Source organism: Phragmites australis, chromosome 4 (assembly GCF_958298935.1).
Source record: "Phragmites australis chromosome 4, lpPhrAust1.1, whole genome shotgun sequence".
NCBI classification, from domain to species: domain Eukaryota; kingdom Viridiplantae; phylum Streptophyta; class Magnoliopsida; order Poales; family Poaceae; genus Phragmites; species Phragmites australis.
In genome coordinates, this window is record NC_084924.1 from 27,256,960 (window position 1) to 27,276,397 (window position 19,438).

The window sequence follows — 19,438 nt, forward strand, 5'->3', positions numbered from 1 at the left end:
AAAGATTAAAGATGGCAGGGCCATGATGGCGGGGATGGATGCGAGAAAATGATGAAGCGGTTGACAATCAGGTAACTGAATTTTTCACAATCATTACATTGTGTGTTCTGTGCTGATCTTGACTAAACGGAAAAGGTGGCGTTTCCTCAACTTTTTCACGACCATCGAAGAGGCTAGGTGCCTCTGAAATTCGGTCCCGTTTGTTTTAGCTTTTAGTTTTATTTTTAAAATATTAGTTTTTAAAAAATTGAGAAGTTAATTTTTAATAAAATAAATTAAAAACTAGAGGTTAGTTAAGACATGTTTTTCTGATTTTTTTATGTACTAAGAATCTAAATATTTCTTATAAAAATCAACAGCTAAAAGTTAAAAGCCAAAAACAATCAAAAAGCAACTTTTAAAAAACAGCTTTCAAACAAAAATCTAAATACCACAGCCTAAACAAATAGACCCGGAGTGTTTCCTGTTTTCGCACAGGCCACCTGCCTGATCTAAACAAAACAGGAACCTACCTGCTGTTGCAGCATTTTTTTTTCTTTCTTCAATTTAACTGTGGGATACCGCAAGGTTAATCACAAAGTGCAACCTGTGGCGGAGCGAACAATCGGTCAATAGTGAATCGTACAATAGTTGATGCAACATTTGCACGAGCCAGTAACGAGACGAAATGATGGGGGACGGGTCGTGAAGCAGGCTGGCCGACACAACTTTGTCCGGTTGTCCCCATCACTCATTCACTTGGCGCGTCTGGTCCCGTCCCACTCATCGCCGCCCGAGTTTTTAACAAGATCGTTTGACTGAAGTACTGTCTCCTTTAGTGCAGTAAAACAGTTTTGCTTTTGGGAAAAATGCAAAAACTCCTTAAAAATCACTTAGATTTTGATTTTCCTCCCAAAAATTGTTTTTTTTAAAAACCCTAAAATTTGACTTTGTTGAAAAAACCTTCCAAAAATTAAAAAAATAAAAAAATCACACAAAAATTCTAAAAAAACTAGAGACAATTCTAAGACCTGCTGTGAAATTTGTTTTCAAAAATAATATCCTTTGCATCATATTTCATGAAGAGCAAGTTTGAAAAAAAAAAGAAAAATGTGCAGCTCATTTGTCTACCATTATTTTTCCTATAAAAATAATTGTTTAAATAAACTAATAAAAGTGGTTTCACTAATTTTTGGGTGTTATGGATTAGTTATGAATTAATCTATCTGCAACACATTTACTTAATCATGCACGTTACAATAACTATTTCAAGATTTTAATTATATAAGAAGACTAAAAAAAATTGGTTTCAATCCACTCTTTGGTGACGCTCTAAACATCTAAACCTTTAACTTGCAAATGATAAGTCATTAGAGTTTTCCAACAGGGGAAGTTAGTATCGTAGAAAAGTGGAGTCCTACCGATATCCATCCCAATCCTGGACGTCACAACTCTAGGTGGTTAAACTTATCAAGAGCACAAGGCTATGATACCAATTGTAGGGATCGATGAAGTCCTAAGCGGGGGAGAGGTGAATTAGGACACTTAAAACTAATAGGCTCTAAAAAACTTTAAAAGATAAACATATATCAATTTCTATCTAAATATGCTTTAAATTTATCTAGTGCGTCTACTATACTGTTCAAAAGAGAAAGTATCCTATCTACAAAGGTAAATTACAAGTATGTAAATGCGGAAACGTAAATAAGGTAGAGAGAGCAAACTTAACACAAGGGATTTTTATCCTATGGTATTGATGGCATGAATACCACCCCTAATCCACGTTAGAGCTCCACCAAAGATATGTTCCTAGTCACCAAGACTCTTTCGGTTATGACTCTTGAGCCACCAAGCCATAAAGGCAAGGCTCACACCGAGCCTCTCTTCCGATCATTTGCTGCCATCTTCACTTCGGAGCTTGAGCCACCAAGGTAAGGGTCTCCGTGTCCCCATACAAGCTTCTTGCCATCGCTCCACACTAAGTCGGAAGGTCAACAAGCTTGAGTCACTAAGGCCCAAGGTGTCAGTGAGTCACCAAGACTCCAAGGTACCATTGTACCACTTGGTACAAGCGAGGATCACTCCTTGATCCCCTCTCTAGGTGGCAATCACTTAGCACCACTTGTCTCTTAGCCTAATATCACTAATCACTCACTAATCTATGTGATATTTCCTTGGCTGATCACTTTTATCACTTTTGTGGCTTGGACGTCTTCACTATTGTATATGAGCTTTCTCTGGACTCCAGCGCCTTTAAATAACTGAGTGGATGAGTATTTATAGCCTCAACCCCATGGACTAGCTGCTGCCCCAATGGCTCATCTTTATTGCATATACTGGATGATCTAGTATAAACAACATTGTACTCATCGGATCATCTGGCGTATACATCCTTCAAAAACTAGCCGTTGGAACCCCACTCAAATCCTCTGTGAACACCAGATGTTCCAGCATGTTCACCAGCTCCATCACCAGACCATCCGGCGTGTACACTACTTCTGCCAACTGAGTCACTTTCTTTCCTACACAAAATACTCCGGCGTGTATATTATCAGTGCGTCGGACCATCCGGCGTGTTGACCTTCACTCTTCAATACTTGCAACCTTCTCTATATGAAATACTCCAGCGTAATCAATTCCATATCGTTGGACCATCAGGCGTGCTTCAGCTTTTCTCCCCATTGTCAAAAATACTCCGGCGTGTATTGACTTCATGCGCCGAATCTTCCGGTGTGTACAGTTGCCATGAGTTTAATGCTCCGGCGTGTATAATATTCTCTGCATCGGACCTTCCGGCGTGTATACTTTCTCTAGGACTTCTTCAATTTGATCGATCTTCGTCCCAGCTTCGATGACTTCTTCATGTATTGTATCCATGAGGCCTACTAAAACATATACTTGACAAACATATTAATGCTATTGGCTAGTTATCATTAATCACCAAAATCACATACATGCCCTAAATATGATTGCTACAATCTCCTCAAAAACATGTTTGCTACAACTATTATTATGTATTCCTCTATGTCCATATGCTTGCTTGTTATTAATTGCCCAACCTCTATTTTCTTCCTCTATGGATTAAATCGGATAGACGTCCAAAATTCTCGAACCACCCCCATCACGTTGATGTGGAGGGAGCAGGGCATGTGCTCATGCCGACCAACTTAAAGACGACACATGCCTCACCGTTGGTTGGCTAAAGCAAAGTTTAAGATCCAAACTATTTCCATAGGAAGCAACGATGCTGCCACCAATACGACACCCAACACATTCACATCCATACTCCGTCAGCCGCCACAACAACGATGAAAAGGCGGAGCTCCGTGGCATAGAAACAACATCTCTAAGGAAGGATATGGTGCTATAAACATCCTTGTCGTCCGATACAGGAAATTGAATATGTTTTCACCCCAATACAACAATGGACTTTAAAGGTAGCATGAAGCCATAGCTCGAGACAACGCCTCCAACAAGAGGAGCAGTGTCCACAGGCATCACTGTCACCAGACTATTTCACACGAGATTGGCATCACACGGCCCTCCCAATTCCACGAGTTTTTTTTATTTTTTTATTAAAAATTTAAATAAATAGATTCCTCGGGGCAATATTTGCAAAACTAGGCTCCTGCCACCCCTGAAAGGGCTGCAGCCCTCCTCTGCAGCCCTCTCAGAGGGCGGTAAGGAGTCCTTATCGCCCTCTGAGAGGGCGGGTGGCCTAACCGCCCCCTGAGAGGGCGTCAAGGGGCCTAACCGCCCTCTTAGAGCGCGGGTAGGGGCAACCCGCCCGCCCGCCACCCTTATCGCCCTCTGAGAGGGCGGTTACGCCCCTTGCCACCCTCTCAGGGGCGGTAAGGAGCCAGCCCCGCGCCCCCCTCCTCCCTTCTCTATATAAACCGTGAAATTGAGGAAAAATCCTCATTTTATTCCGAAATAAGAGAAAAGTAGAGAAGAAGAGAGGAGAGGAGAGGAAGACAGCGCGGCGAAGCCCTACTGTTTTCGATTAGCGGATTTGAAGAGCATTTTTCGGTAATTTCTTTTATACTCATATTGTTGTTAGTAAGTAAAGTAGCACTGTATGACCTAGGGTTTAGCACTGTATGACCTAGGGTTTAGCGGTATGACCTAAGGTTTAGGGTTTAGAAAATGCTGTATTTAGTAGTATATTGTCAATATTAATTACGACATGGTAGGATAGCTATTAAATACATAGTAGTATTTTTAGTATGGTAGTTTCGAATATCTAGATTGTACAGAGTAATAATTGTAGCTTAGTTTGCTTAGGGGCATTATTGAAGAACCTATTGTTAGGCAGTAATCGGTGTCGGTAATTTTTTTAGTTTCGATAATTAGAAATATAGTTTGCTGGTCTTAACATTGGTTATATTTGTGGATGTTTTCAGGGATGGCAGATAAATTATATTTTCAGATATATTATGGTGAAGGTCAAATTAGTTATGGTCCTAACGGTGTAGATCTGTCTGGGTTTCGTTATGTCGTCAAGGGTCTTAGTAAAGCTAATGAGAGGACCATTGTGGGTGTGTGAAGTGGCTGATGCGGTATTTTCAACTAGATCCGCAGCAACATGATCTTAAGCTGAGAGCTGTCCTCAGCTGTGCTAGTCAGGGCTACTTTGGCGAGCTCATCCCGATCGATGCGACATCTTCTTGGAGGCAGTATGTAGATATATCATGTGAACGTGGGCTCCCTCTGATTTTGTTAGCTGAGGTGTACCAGAAGGATCCAACAGAGATAAACTCTGCGGAAGCAGTAGCGGGACCAAGCTAGACAGTGGTAGATGAATCAGAGCTGGTAAATGTCAGGGCTAGGCAAGATGTTGGGGATATTCCTGAGATGCAACCGATGGGTGTAGCCGATGAGGGAGAGCACATCCCTAGCATAATTGAAGAGATGGAGTTAGAGGATTAAGAGATGGAGGAAGCCGCTGCCGATGAGGATTCATCCGAAGGAGGGAAATGCTCTTGTTCCTGTAGAGTGGAGGAATTAGGAATTTTCAAAGCTGGTGGTTAGTGAGGCTGATCGGACACCGTGGGAGTATCATGAGAATGAGGTGTCTCAGGGTGCTATGTACCCTACAAAGGAGTTTGTTATTGATGCAGTTAAATGCTGGTCGCTGTCTCTTCGGAGGCAGTTCAAGGTTGTTAAGTCGAGTAAAAGGGAGTACGATGTGAAGTGTTTGGAGGCCCTAGCTACAGAGAACCCCGAGGCAGCGGCGAGACGATTCTATTTTGACTGCTCACTGATAGTAGCCCTGGTTGACCGATGGAGGCCTGAGACACATACTTTCCACCTCCCCTGCGGCGAGATGACTCCGACGTTACAGGACGTAGCCTACCTGTTAAGCTTACCTTGCGCAGGAGCTGCCATTGGAGTCATCGACATGGATGCTGATTGGATGAACATCATGCATCAGCGCTTCGGCCCGATTCAGCGGACAGACGACGCACCCCCCTACGTGCCTGAGTTCTTGTCCAATCCATGAGGGCCCACGAAGAAGTGGATCCTACAGTTCCAGTATCTTCCAATGGAACTTCTCATTTACTTTTTGAGTATCCAGATATTTTTCTTATTATCACTGCCATACTTGTAGCCTGCGTACATGCACCCGGAGGCCGACGTGTACTCGGTGTCGAGGCATTTGGAGACCTACCTACTTTGGCTGTTTAGCTGGGTTATGTTCACTAGCGGCCAAGGCCACTTGGTGTCGAAGACCCTTGTTTCGTACGCGAGGTTGATAGCGGATGTGGTAGGCGATGAGGTACCATAGTTGAGTTGGGCATCTGCTATCCTTACTGCGACATATCGGGCGTTGTGCGAAGCGTTCACGAAGAAGGAGCCACTTGCCACTTTTGCTGGGTGCCCACTACTACTGCAGGTGTAGTCTTACGAGCGGTTCACCATAGGTCGGCCAGTTGTGGACCACTCCCCGTACCTTGAGGAATGGTACGGTGAGCCCGAGGAGGACGCGCCCACCATGGCCTCGCTGTGGTGTCGATGCCTGGTACGTACTTAATTTTTGAATGCTTTAATTGTCACACGTTTTTGTTATGGATTCAGACTATGTTTCTCACATGTTTTTGTTCTGAATTCTGACTATGTTTCCCACACAGCCACACTGGACGCATGAGCAGGCCTATAGCTCGTATGAGCTTTTTTGGTCACAGTTCGATTGGCTTCGTCCTGACAACGTGGTATGGACGCCGTATAGCTACTTGGCCATCCAAGGCCGTGCGGGTTTGGGCCTGTCTCCGTTGTGTACTCGCGACGAGGAGTACTGGCTTACGAAGACACAACTTGTCTTCGACATCTTTGTCGAGGAGTACTCATCGCACCATGTCATGCAGCAGTTCGGGCACTACCAGGCTTTCCCCCTCGTCCACATTCGCACGGTTCCAGTGCACGTCCACAGGTAACTATAATCAAGTAAATAATTCGTAACATTCATCTTATTGTCAGTCTATTTAACGTGGTTCACTTGCAGGTATACACGAAAGGGACAGCTGGGTGGCAACCTCTGGGCAGATCGCTTGGCCCCGTACGTCTCAGCATGGGCCCAAGCCCTTCAGGATGTCGTAGAGGAGGTGCGTCCGTACAACGAGCGGAGCTTACCTCTTGCTGGTCCACCACAGACGACGTAGGAGCGTCTCCCAGGTCGAGTGGGGTGCATATAGAGTTGTCCAGGAGGTCTGATGTGCACCGCCGTCCATCGAGGTCGACACCCACATGGCCCCCTGTACCATGACCTACAGGCCCGGACCCAACAGGTACGGATATTTCATACACACGGCGTTTAAAGATATTCGTTTGTTACTGGTGCATGAATTTGAAACTAATATTAGGTGCACCCTCACCACTCGCAGGCCACTCAGGTATTGGGCGACACTACATTGTCATATTCAATATATTCAAAAGTATATCTAATATTGTCCACAGGTTACTTCGGTGATGAGGTAGGACTGTCTTCAGCTACACCTCGACCGATCCCACCACTAGCGTTCGACCCCTACTACGGCACACACGCTTGGCCATCTGCTGCCGCACCTACATACCACACAGGTACAATAGTGCATTTTATACAAATACTTTTATTTCCACATTTTCCGTATCTAATACATTCATCTGTTCGTAGGCCCCTCCAGCCAGTACACATGGACGCCGGCCGAACCTTCGCAGTCTTCATACCCAAGTCAGGAGGATGAGCCTGGGCCAGACTCCCTGTTCGATCTCGTGAGGGACTTCTTCGGGGGCACACCAGACTATGACGTCCTTCAGCAATCCCAGCTACCCAGTGCTCCACTTCGGACACAGCACACGCAGGAGAAGGCCTCGACACCGTTGATCCCTACTAGGCCTACCAGGCAGGTTAGTGCACCCAACACCCTGACCTACTCTAGGGGCCACGTGAGGGCCAACCAGCGGCAGCGGCACTAGGACTATGATGGTGGGAACGACCGACGTTAGCGGGGGAGACATCAGTAGGATTGTACATTTATTTTTGTAATTTACATATGCATATTCGATTCGCGATCTATTCTTACATATTCGAACGCGTGTAATCTCTATGGTACACTTACCATGTCGTAACTACATTTCTTATTCCAATGTGACCGCACGCTAGTTGCATTTCTTAATCCAACGTGACCACACGCTACTTTCTATCGTCCTCGACTATGTATGAACCGTTCACGACAGACCTAGAAAATTCTTACAAAGCTACTTATACACGAAATGACCATTCGAAAACTCTGCCGAGAGTCTAACTTTAGTCACGAAGTGACCACACGACTGAACTTTAACCATTAAACGACATCACCTCTGTCCTGACGTAATCTGCAGACACGAATTGATCGCACCACTCAACTTTAACCATGAAATGACAACACATTTGTCCTTGCGCAGCCTATAGACAAGAAGTGACAACACGAGACAGCTTTTACCAAAAATTAAATGACAACACATGTACCTTGACACATGGAATCTCTATCCAGCATCAATACCACAACTTTTTCATTATTCAAGAGGGAATCCAATGCTCCTACCTTCCCCCACTATAAATAACCCCACCTTCATACATGGATACACCACTCATTTCTCAGTTCTCTCAACTGCAATATCTTCCTCAACTCCACCAAGCCCATCCAAGAAACATTGGGGGATTTTCATCCCCCGGGGATCGAACCACCGATGTGCTTCTGTGGTGACCGTTGTAGGTTTCGCGAGTCCTAGGACATCTCCTACACCTATAGGCTACGCTTCTTCATGTGTGCCAACTACCAATATGACAAGCCTCAACATGGACCGTATGAGTATCCACCGGTATAACAACAAAGATCAGCCATATCTTTCCCGATTTCACACACTATTTTACTAATCTCTCATCTTATTCTATTTGTCCAGTCTCCTCTACCTATCTGTGACTTTATTGAATGGCTCGAGATTGAGCAAAATGAAGACACAAGCGGTGGGTCAACATGACCATACAGTGGAGGAGGGAAGCTTACACACGCCAGGAGTACGAGTAACAGCAAGAGGAACTACGCCTAAAGTGGCAGAAAGAAGAGCACATGAGGAAGGCAACGTAGGATCATACCGCGGCTTAGGCCCGCGAAGCTGAGAGGGCAAGGAAGCGGGAGAGAGCCCGTCACGCTAAGGCGACAGGTCCCGATGTCCTGCGAAAGGGCAAATATCCTAGGTGCACTCAGTAGAGAGTATCTAATGTAACCCAACATGTTTCCACTCCCTAAAGTTTGTTATGATTAGAAGTGCCGCACTATTAAGTAGGTCTTTGTGCGAACCATGCATGCCACTTTTTTTTGGCATGTCGTCGTGGTTACAGTCTCATGTAATGTTTTCCACCATATGTATAATCTTATGTTTGTCGCCGTTTGTAACCTCATTATCATGTAATATGCTGCGAGTGCTTCACATATATAATTTGTTCACAAATATTGATTCTGTATACTCCTAACAATACGTAAACTACTCCAAAATATCGCTTCCCCATTATACCGTATTGGCCACTTTTTAACCATTTTAATTCCAAATTTTGCAACATATCAATTTCAAATATTGAGCAAAATTTTGTAACATTTTTTGCAACATTTAAAAAAAATGGCCTACCCACCCCCTAAGAGGGCTGTTGGAATCTACTCGCCCTCTCAGTGTGCGGTTGCCCCTACCCGCCCCTTGAGAGGGCGGTGGCTCTCTCAGGAGGCGGTAAGGAGTACCTACCGCCATCTGACAGGGCTGCAGCCCTTTCAGTGGGGTGGCAGACGTCTAGTTTTGCAAATATTTTCTCGAGGAATCTATTTATTTAAATTTTTAATAAAAAATATAAAAATAAAAAACTCCAATTCCACGGTGTAGAAGACGAAGTCAGCCCACAATCTATGACCGCAAATTGGTGTAGGCCCTGCCCACGCAGCAAGGAGGCACGGACCGACGACACGCGCTAAGCCCAGATCTCAGTTGCCACCCCATATCCATCATGGAGGGGCAGGCTGGCTGCAGCGCCGGCACACACATGAAACGCAACCGCCGTACGCACCGAACCCAACATGGGCATGGCGTGGTTGAAGTTTTGAGCCCCGCGTGGGCTAGAGCACCACCCGTCAAGCTGTGGCAATCCGGCCGTCCTCCGCCTCGGCGACGGCGGAACTAGCCCTAGCAGTGAGAATCGCCAAAGCGTCCACGTGATATGGCCGTCCCAGTGCGTAAGGCCAAATAAAATAGCCGTATGACATGACACAGCAGGGCCAAATTGCTCCGTTTGATCGATCAATCACCAACAAAAGCATGCATGAGTAAAACAGATAAGGGACCGGCTTACAAAATTGCAGTCTGAACCCTAGATGAGACTCCACCCGTGCGCCAAAGAAGGCCACGATCACCTGGCCACGCATTCAAGCATCCCACAACTGGATCGGCAAAAACACACAGGATACTCGTGATGGAATCGCAATCTTCTTTTCTTTTTCTGTAGAAAACTCTACTGAAGCAGAATAAAATCCACGATGAAAATATTCCGGCGCCAATGCTAGTGCTCCTCCTAGTTTGACTCTCCTAATTAAAATAGCAAACTGACTCATAAACAAAACTGCAATTCCGAATTGACAAAACCGAACTACTACGGACGGACATGAATAAAGCGCACCAACCAAGAAATCAACTTCCAAATGAGTGTAGTCCGACTTGATATCACAAATAATGCAGCCAACCTGCAGGAATTGCTTCTCCTCTTTCTTGCGCAGATTATTTCCTTCGATAATCAACTTGCATGGTAAACTAGTTGTAGCAGCCAAGAATTTGTCCTTCGTCTCATTTCATTGTTTCAAAAATTTGGAGAAAAACAACAAACTGAATAGGAACAGTTTTCAGAGCATTATCTTCTGAAATATTTAGATCATTGAACCTCTTTTCAGAATCACTAGCTGAAATAACTTGAGTAGCCATGGGCTAATCAACAAACCTCACGAAGAAAAATCAAGTGAACCTGATCTGTTTGTCGTTAGTATTTTAATCTTTGTGCCAGTTTTGAAGAGCAAAAAAGTAGATCATAAGACAAATGCCCATGGCAGTTTGAACTTTTAAACATCGACGTATAACAATACCAGATTGGAAACATACCAACAATTTAGCAAGTAGACATGGATCAAGTCCTGTTGGAGCTTACTTACAGAATAGCAGAAACAAGAACATCATGTGCAGGTGTTCTTATGTGAGAAGGTGCAGAGATACAGCTTAGTTTCATTCTTGGTACAACAACGATACCAAATCCAAGAATGGGGACATTCAAAAGAAGGAAGAAAGAAACATCGAGCATGTCCAAGACATTATACAATAATTCCAATCAGACGACGATGTAGTAATTCTTGTTCAGAGATAAAAGAAATCTTTCTTTTAAACAAACAAGCAGGAACCCCGCCGAGCACTAACAGCAAAGAAAGTATCTACCACAACACGGGGTCCACTGCCGTCGGTTGGACATGCTTGAGAACAACACAACTCGCATGGCAACACCATCACGCCAGCTAGGATACCACCAAGACCCGACGTGAGGGCCTCATCCTCGCCGTTATCAATTGCACTGCCCAAGCGTAGCACACACCCACACCACCGAGGGCCTCATCATCATCGTCGTCGTCCATTGCACCGCGCAAACGCTTGGAATTTGTGTGTTAGTATACGTTTCGGCGCCTAAAATCTCAAAAGGATTTCAGGCGCGGTGTGAACACGCTCCAGCAGCGGTTTTTGGAGGGGAATTGATTTGGGGAGGGGGGGGGGAGGTGTTCCTTTGTCGATGGCTTTAGAAGAAGCTCCGGGTGAGGCAAGCCGGCTTAGCGGAAGAGGCAGGCGTGGGGGTGGGGAGGCGAAGCGACAGGGGCACCACCGGCCACGGGCGGCGGAGGATAGCTAGTGGGCTAGTGTGGGGTGGAGGAGCATGAAAATGGAGTGGTTAGTGTGGTGGTGGTGGCGGGTGCGGATCCGGCAGCGAGAACACCGTCGGAGATGGCTGGAAGTGGGCGGAAGGGGGCCGGAGCGGGGCAAGACGAGTGGTAGGAAGAAGAAGGTGTCGGGAGATAGAAGAAAGAGGCTAGCTGTTGGATGAAAATCGTGTGGCTATGGTCGTCGGCTGAGAAAATCAGCGATTTTAGGCGCCTGATAAATATGAACGGCCTTTCTTCTAAGGGCCTGTTTGGAAGAGAAGAATTGTCCTTCGAAGTTTTAGGTTCTATTTAAATTTCAACTAGTTCATAATGATTTGAATCCCAATCCCCTCTTCCAACTGGCCTTAAGTTGAAATAGTAGGACCTGAGTTCCATGCTTTGTTCGAATCTGCCCAAATTTTGTTCCAAATGTACATGATCACTTTTATTCACTACTATAGAAAATGTCATTAGTGCTGGCTCAAAAACACTATCAGTGATGGTGTTTGAATCAACACTGATAATCCATGACTTTCAATGCCAGTTTATGAACCGATACTGATACTTATTATCAGTACTAGTCCATAAAAAAGAATCAACACTAATAGACCCTCCCCCTGTACATAATCAACTGTACATAATCAATGATCTTGCTAATTTGCAGAGCATTGGCATCATATTACAAAATTGAACATTATATCATGTACATGAACATACGGATTTCACAGGGTACATTGATAAAAGAGGAATGCTATTTCAAATTTCAATAGTATATACATGGAATCAATGCACTTGTTGATTTGTAGAGCACTGGCATCATATTACAAAATCGAACATTATATCTACATGAACATCCGTCATAAGTGGAGTTTCAATACAACGCACATGGTTTGCAGTTTACCCACAGGGAGTGAGCTGCTTGTTGCCGACACCATGAGGATTGTCATCCCTCCAGTCATCCCAAGCCCTTGCTTTCTCCTCTTCGGAATCCTCATCATCTTGGGCTGAGCTAGTGCCATCCTTATGCAATGCGGAGTTTGCTTCTTGAATCATGTTTGCCATTTCTCCATCATTTTCATCTCATGCAAACCAGCTTCTTCCATACTCATTGTTGGCATCCTATGATCCAAGTAAGACAGAAAGGCAACAGAAAAATAAATCAAAGTGTACTCTCGTATGCTCCAACAATGCTTCATGATCTGTCAAAGGACGAACTATGCAGATCAATCATGGCATTGTAAGGGATAATATATATTGGTCTCTACCAGCAAATAGAAAATAATTTCATTTCTTACTTGGACCATGTCATAACCTATGGTCATATCTGTAAGGCAAACTTCAAGTATGTTTCATTAGGAAACTTGAAGTATGTTTCAGTAGGAATTGTAGTAATTAATGGTCATTTCACGGTTGGCGCTGCAATGTTATCATAATATGGAAAATGGCAAAAGTTGTAGTGTCCAGGTGTATGAGGCTATTTTAAGGCATACCTGTAACCAGGCTAAAAACTTGTGCTGCCATCCTGTGGTTCTCTATAGGAGTTGCCAGTCATAAGAAAGCAAGTTTATGATGAGACGTCAATCACAAGAAAACACATTTTATGTTAACATTTGACAAATTCTATGTATAATTTTGGGAAACAAAGTTAATCTAAAACTTTGTGCATTGACCTACATGTGAGCTACGGTAACTCTTAATACCACATTTTTCTTAAGGCTGGAACCAAGTTGAAATTTTTTCATTATATAGCTAACAATACATCCAATCCAAATTATACAAAGTAGATTAATACTTATGTGACATGGTAGCCTAAGGCTCCCACGTTCCCAGAAGAAAAAAAAAACTGAAAATAATAGGCCTAACATGCTAATGACAAGAAATTGCTTGGTCATTATCCTTAGTTTTACCTTTGCCTGTCTTTCTTTTACAGCTAGAACCATTTCTTCATCCTTCTTTAGCATGTTGAGGAGATCGAAGGCCTATAGTGGAAAATAAAACGGATCCATTTATGGATCAAATATTACTATTAATACAAGCACGAAAATTTGAGAAATAAGCCATGACCTCCAGGGCATCTTCCTTAACAGCTTCAACGGGGTCAGGCTTGGGGCGCCAGGGAGGAGGCCATCGGGTACATGTTGACCCAGGCCACATTCATCCTGCCAACGGCGAGCATCTCGTGCTCGGCAGGGCCGCTGGTGGCCAAGTCCAAGGTGCAGATGAGCTTGGTGTGGTGCGGTATCAGAAGCCATTCTCGCACAGCTCGCCCTCCATGGCGGCGTCCACATCGATGGGCTCGGCCACGAGGATCCCATTGGCACTGGAGAAGGCGATGAGGCCAGCCACGGAGGCAAAGGACGATGAGGAGCGGAGGCAGAGGGGGAAGTAGCGGGAGGGGAGGCGAAGGAGGGAGGGAGTGGGGTGGCGGGAAGGGATTAGGGCCCTCGATGGATGCATGAGGGATTGGGTGGTGGCCATGGTGATGGTGGAGTGGGAGTGGAGGGAGATATAGTGTCGTGTGATTTTGAATGGGGCAGAGATTATGAAGTGGATGGAGTTTGGCATTGGGGCCAACAAGGGAGGGAGGTGGGGAGGAGGTTGGGTAGTTGGTGGGGGAAGGAGCTTGAGCTCTAGCACCGAGAGACAAAATATTTGGGGATGGAGCTCTAGCGCTGAGAGAGAGCTGAGAAAGAAAGGCGAAGAGATAAGAGAGAGAGGCTATTGTGGTAAAGAGATAAGGTAGAGAATGAGTGGCTGAGAGAGAGAATGAGCTGGACGTAAGCCCACGAGCTAAAACTGGGATTTATCAAAATTTCGGGTTCGTTCAAGATTATTAGTGCTAGCTTGTAACACGAACTTGCACTGATACTGAGTATTAGTGTCAGTTCATGATTACCGACCAACACTAAAGTATTTGTGTCAGTTTGTTTCCAGAGCAGGCATTGATACTCAGTATCAGTGTCGATTCAACTGGCTCGATCATTAATCGAGGGCAGGATATTACAAACTGGCACTGATACTATAACACCCAGTTTAAAAGGACAAAATTAGGTACAACACATGTATGCTAGGATCAAGTTTTCATACATATGTTACATCATCAGTGTACCATCACAGTGCCATTATTACAATAACGACATAACTTATTACAAAAGAACCCGAGGGTCTAGAAGAAAAATACAGCGAAAAAGAAAACGCCAATGCTAGAGGGGCTTCCATCTTCTACAGGTGTCAACCGGGGGCAAACCAGCCTATAAAGGAGCTCCGGATTGAACTCGTCTTCATTAAAGGATGCAGCTTCATTGACGGTTTCTGAACAGTAGAATGATACAAGAAAGAGGAGTAACGGGTGCGAGTACATAATATACTCTGCAAGTGTAGGGAAATCATGTTATGAGTCTTAAGTCAAGAAAAGGTTAGACACTGGTTAACTGCACTACGCAACTGTGACCTATAACTCCAATGACAGGCATCCTATTTACTAAGTGTGAGGACACAACTAAAACAAGAAGAACAACTCATCGGATTCCATCCGACTACCAAAACTCATCAGGTAATTCAATTATCTGGCTACCTGACCATTCATACCCAAAATCCTAATCCCAAATAATCAAGAAGTCCAAGCCCACTCTTGATTGTGAGCATAGCTGATCGATCAGTATAATACTCTGCAGAGTTTGCATAGCTTTCCCCACAAGTCGTGATTCCCGTGTTGCTTCACACTTCCAGGGCGTAGAGTCGGGGTCTCACTATAAGGCTTTTACAAAGCTTCTGTCGACTTGTAGGCACCCACTAAGGTTTCACCACTAACTGTGATTCCATTACTGCAGAAGCCCCCTCTTGTGCCACTCAATCGTCCACTGATGCCCACAGAATCAGATGGGTGGCTAATTAATTGGTCAGACCATACCCATATAAGCCTCGTGGTTGTACAGTTTAACTTGGTTACATGCTTCAATAACTGGTCCTTAGGATCCCTCACAGGAACAACCATAAACCAACTATGCATTCCCCGCACACGTGTATTCCTGCACCATCATCACACAACCATCCTGTTAGGATTGTTATACCATATTGCTACAAAAATTACCAGCTCTTGTTCTTGTTGCATAAATATTAGTCAAGTTTAATATTTACCCCAATCATGATAGCAACTAGTATATCTACCCTTCATATCCCATGACTCAATCAACGACGACAAGGATAATCACACAGAATCTAGTAAACCCTAACATGGGATTCCAATTTAGACAAGCATGCAATAAAGGATAAATAACTACACATAAATCCAAAACAGGAGCAAGATGTTCAAGGACATTTGCCTTCAGCTGAGGGTTGCTCGAAGTCTTCAAAAGCTTGATCTTGCAGGATCACGAACTGCTCACCTCCTAATCGACACACTGGAAAAGCACACAAGAAAAACTACTAATAATAGTATATCAAACAGTATTGAAACTAGGTAAGAACCTTATAAAAAGATTCTACTCATCTCTATGAGAATTTGAGCGCGAAAATCGCCCAAATCGGAGCTACGAGCAAAAAGTTAAAAGCTTTTGAAGTTCTAGGGGTTTTTCTACAAAATTAACCTAACTCCAGAGAATTTCTAGATTTCTTTTACCCTGAAAATCTTGTTTATTGCACATGCTAACAATATAAAACAAAATTAGAATATTTTTTATATTGAAAAATCACGTGGACCGGGTCTATGGGCAGTGAACCAAAGGGAAAGCCCTCGGTCCATGGGTCCACCATGGACCAGAACGCCGTAGGGGCTGTGCACGGCGGCGGGTGGTCGGAGAGCGGCCCGAATGGCGTTCCGGCAGCAAAGCTTTGTTGACGAGTGGCAGAAAACAGGGATTCACCTTGAACGCCGGAGCGATAGAGAAGGTGGCGACGAGGTTGGTGCAGCGTTGGGAGAGGTGCTCTGGGCGGTCGAACAACGACGACGAGCCACGAATTCAGCTCTAGGGGAACTTGCAGTGCCGAAGAGAGGGTCAAACCAGCCGGAGATGACACAACCGCGAAGAAAGGAAGCGACGACATAATTTCATTGGAGACGGGGAAGAAGACTGTGGTGACGGCGCTACATGCAAAGAGAGGTGATGAGAGAGAGTGGATTGGGTGCAAAACCTCTCCATGAAGGTGTACGAATGCTTAAATAGGCGCGAGGGAGAGCAGAGCAGTCGGGCGGCGGAGAGAAACAGCCAGTAGCGATGATGGCCATAAAGGCTGGTGGTTTTCGCTTTGATTGAGCACTAGAGAAGGATTAAGGAGGGGGAAACGGATGAGGGTTCCTTGATGGGGCTTAATGCTTTGAATCTAGCCGTTTTTGAGAGGGGAGAGGGCGCGGAGAGGCACGGTGGCAGAGGGGATAGAGCCGACAAGAGTGGAAGAAGAGCCAGGGCTCACAACTCGATTGTGGCGTGGCTCGACACGGGCCCGCGCTACAGAGAGAGGGTGACTGGCTTGGGTGAATGGGGAGGCCAGCTCGGGCGAGCGGGCTTGGCCCGAGAGAGAATGGAGGGGGAGGGAGAAAGATCATGGGCTTCGGCCTAGTGGGAGAGGGAGGGGGAAGGCGGTCCGGGCCAGGCCGAAAGGAGAGGAGGAGAGTGGGGAGAGAGAGATGTTTGGGCCGGATTAAGAGAGGAAAAAGGCGCGGAAAGCTTTAGGAATTAGGAAATTGTTTTTTTTTCATTTTAATTTTGAACCATTTTCAAAAGATATTTCAAACGAGCACATTCTAGCGAATTTTTACAAACATCTTTCCACACATAAAATATATTGTAACTACTACGGCATGAATGCATCAAACAAAAATATAATCTATGATAAATTAAATTTAGAAATTATTTTCCTTCTAAATTGAACTAAATCTACAACTCATATTTAATTCTAGTAAATTTTAAACTATTGTAAAAATTAAAAATTTAGGATGTTACAGATACTTCATCAGTATCAGTTCTGATCTAGCCGACACTGATGATCCGGTGCCGAATGACCCGTTCTGTTGTAGTGATTTCTACATACATCACAGATTAACCCAATCAACTATGCATACACATGTACATACACAAACGCTTGTGCATACTGATCAGGTGCGCCGTGCACGTACATATACACATCGTGTGCGCACGCAATGATCCATATCAGCCGGACAGTCCTAGACTCACCGGCGTGCCGGTCTCCGGTATCCACTCTGCGCCGTGCAAGAAGCTTCCCACCGTGAACTGCACCGCCTTGTCCTTGCCCATCACGTGGAACCCCTTCATCTCGGTCCGCCCGGTGACGTTGGCACCGTCGCCGGTGTTGCCGAACTCGCCGAAGAAGGCCGTGCCGAGGCTGTCCTGGCCCTCCCACGGCATGTACCCCTGCCCGTGCACGAAGCCCTCGATGACGGACTCCATCACCACCGTCCTCGCAAACTCCTTCCACGGCCGGCCGAGGTATGTCTTGGTCGCCGTCGACGCCGACTGGTTGCTGGCGAGGCGCTCGTCGGCGATGATGCTGCTCTTGTGCACGACGAAGCCGGTGGTCTGCTGGTGGTCGCGGCGGCCGTGCGCGGTGGCCACAGCGGGCTGCCCCGGCCGCGGCGGCCGGACGAGCAGCACGCAACGCTGGAAGACGGCCGCGGCGTCCCCGAAGATGAAGTCAACGGTGCCGGAGATGACGCAGCTACGGTAGAACTGGCGGTAGGCCTGCGCGAAGAGCGTGTTCTGGTGGCCCTCGATTCGGCAATTGAAGAAGACGGCCTTGTCGGCCTTCACGCGCAGCGCCACCGCCTGCTGCTTCTCCACCCCCGCCGTGTTCCGGATGCCCAGCCTCATCGCCGCGAAACTGTCGCCGTCCACCGCTGCATGCATGCCATGCAACACAACATGTACGGTCACTTTTGTTCGTTCATGCATGCACGTATCGATCAATGAACGCCTGTGTTTTTCCATACCAAAAGTAGCGGTTCTCCACATCCTTATGCCGTCGATGACGTTCTTGCTGCCCGTCACGATGGACTTCTTCGAGCCGTCGCCGTACATTGTCACGTTGGCCATCCTGTTGGTGATGTTCACCGTCTCGTCGTAGACGCCTTCCTTAACGTAGATGACGTACCTCCCCTGGTACCTCTGCGGCACGGCGGCCAGCGCGGCCGAGATGTTGGTGAAGTCTCCTTTGCCGTCCTTGGCCACTGTCACGTTGGGCGTGAGACCGACCTTGCGCCGTCCGCCCTTGCCGTCGAGCAGCTTCCGGTCCTCCTTGGGCACCCACGTGGGGACGGACACGGACTCCTCGAGCCGGCGGTTGGTGTCATTGCCCTTGCTCTTGTCGCCGCCGCCGTCGACCACGTCGGTGTGAAGGTCGAGCATGGCGGCGAGGGCCGCTGCTTGCTGGATGATGGCGATGGCGTTGCTCGATATCTCGCGCGCCTTTTGCATGGTCGCCTTCACCTGGTCGCGGATCTCCCCCTTCGGGAACATGTCGACGCAGGAGCCCTGGAACGTGATCACCGCGCTTAGCCAGGCCTGGAGGTCCTGCGCGGGTCCGTCGACGCCGCACCATGCGATGCTGGAGAGCGCGCGCTCGACGTTGCCGCGGCAGTCGTCCAGGAGCATCCGGCAGTCGTGCACGGCCTCCCACACCAGGGTGTCATTGCTCTGCCGCACGGCGTCCAGCAGAGACGAGCGGTTGAACCCGCGCGCCAGCTCCCTCTCGACGGCGGTGATGGCGGCGGCCGAGGCGGCGTGCGGGTCGTCGGCCGGGTCCGACGACCGCGACAGCACGCTCTCCAGCGTCTCCTGGCACGTGCCGTGGTAGTCCGTGGGCGCGCAGAAGAGGTCGACGGTGCGCGTCGTCGTGCTCATGGTGCGCTTGTTGAGATCGGAGTCCTCCTCGACCTTCTCCGTCAGGAGGAACGCGACCGTGCCGACTACCATGGCGACGAGCAGGCACACAGAGAGGACGCCGATGACGAGCCTCTTGCGCGACTGGCCGCCATCGGCGTCACTGCTGGACGACGACAT

General features: G+C 46.6%; 1 protein-coding gene across 1 annotated transcript; it reads right to left on the reverse strand.

Moving 5' to 3' along the window:
- Positions 1 to 17,572: 17,572 nt before the first annotated feature.
- On the reverse strand, positions 17,573 to 19,438 carry LOC133914697 (pectinesterase-like). Its single transcript, XM_062357748.1, has 2 exons — positions 18,370 to 19,438; positions 17,573 to 18,276 (listed from the first exon to the last, which is right to left on the reverse strand). The coding sequence occupies exons 1-2, from the start codon at positions 19,436 to 19,438 to the stop codon at positions 17,573 to 17,575; spliced, it is 1,773 nt and encodes a 590-aa protein (XP_062213732.1).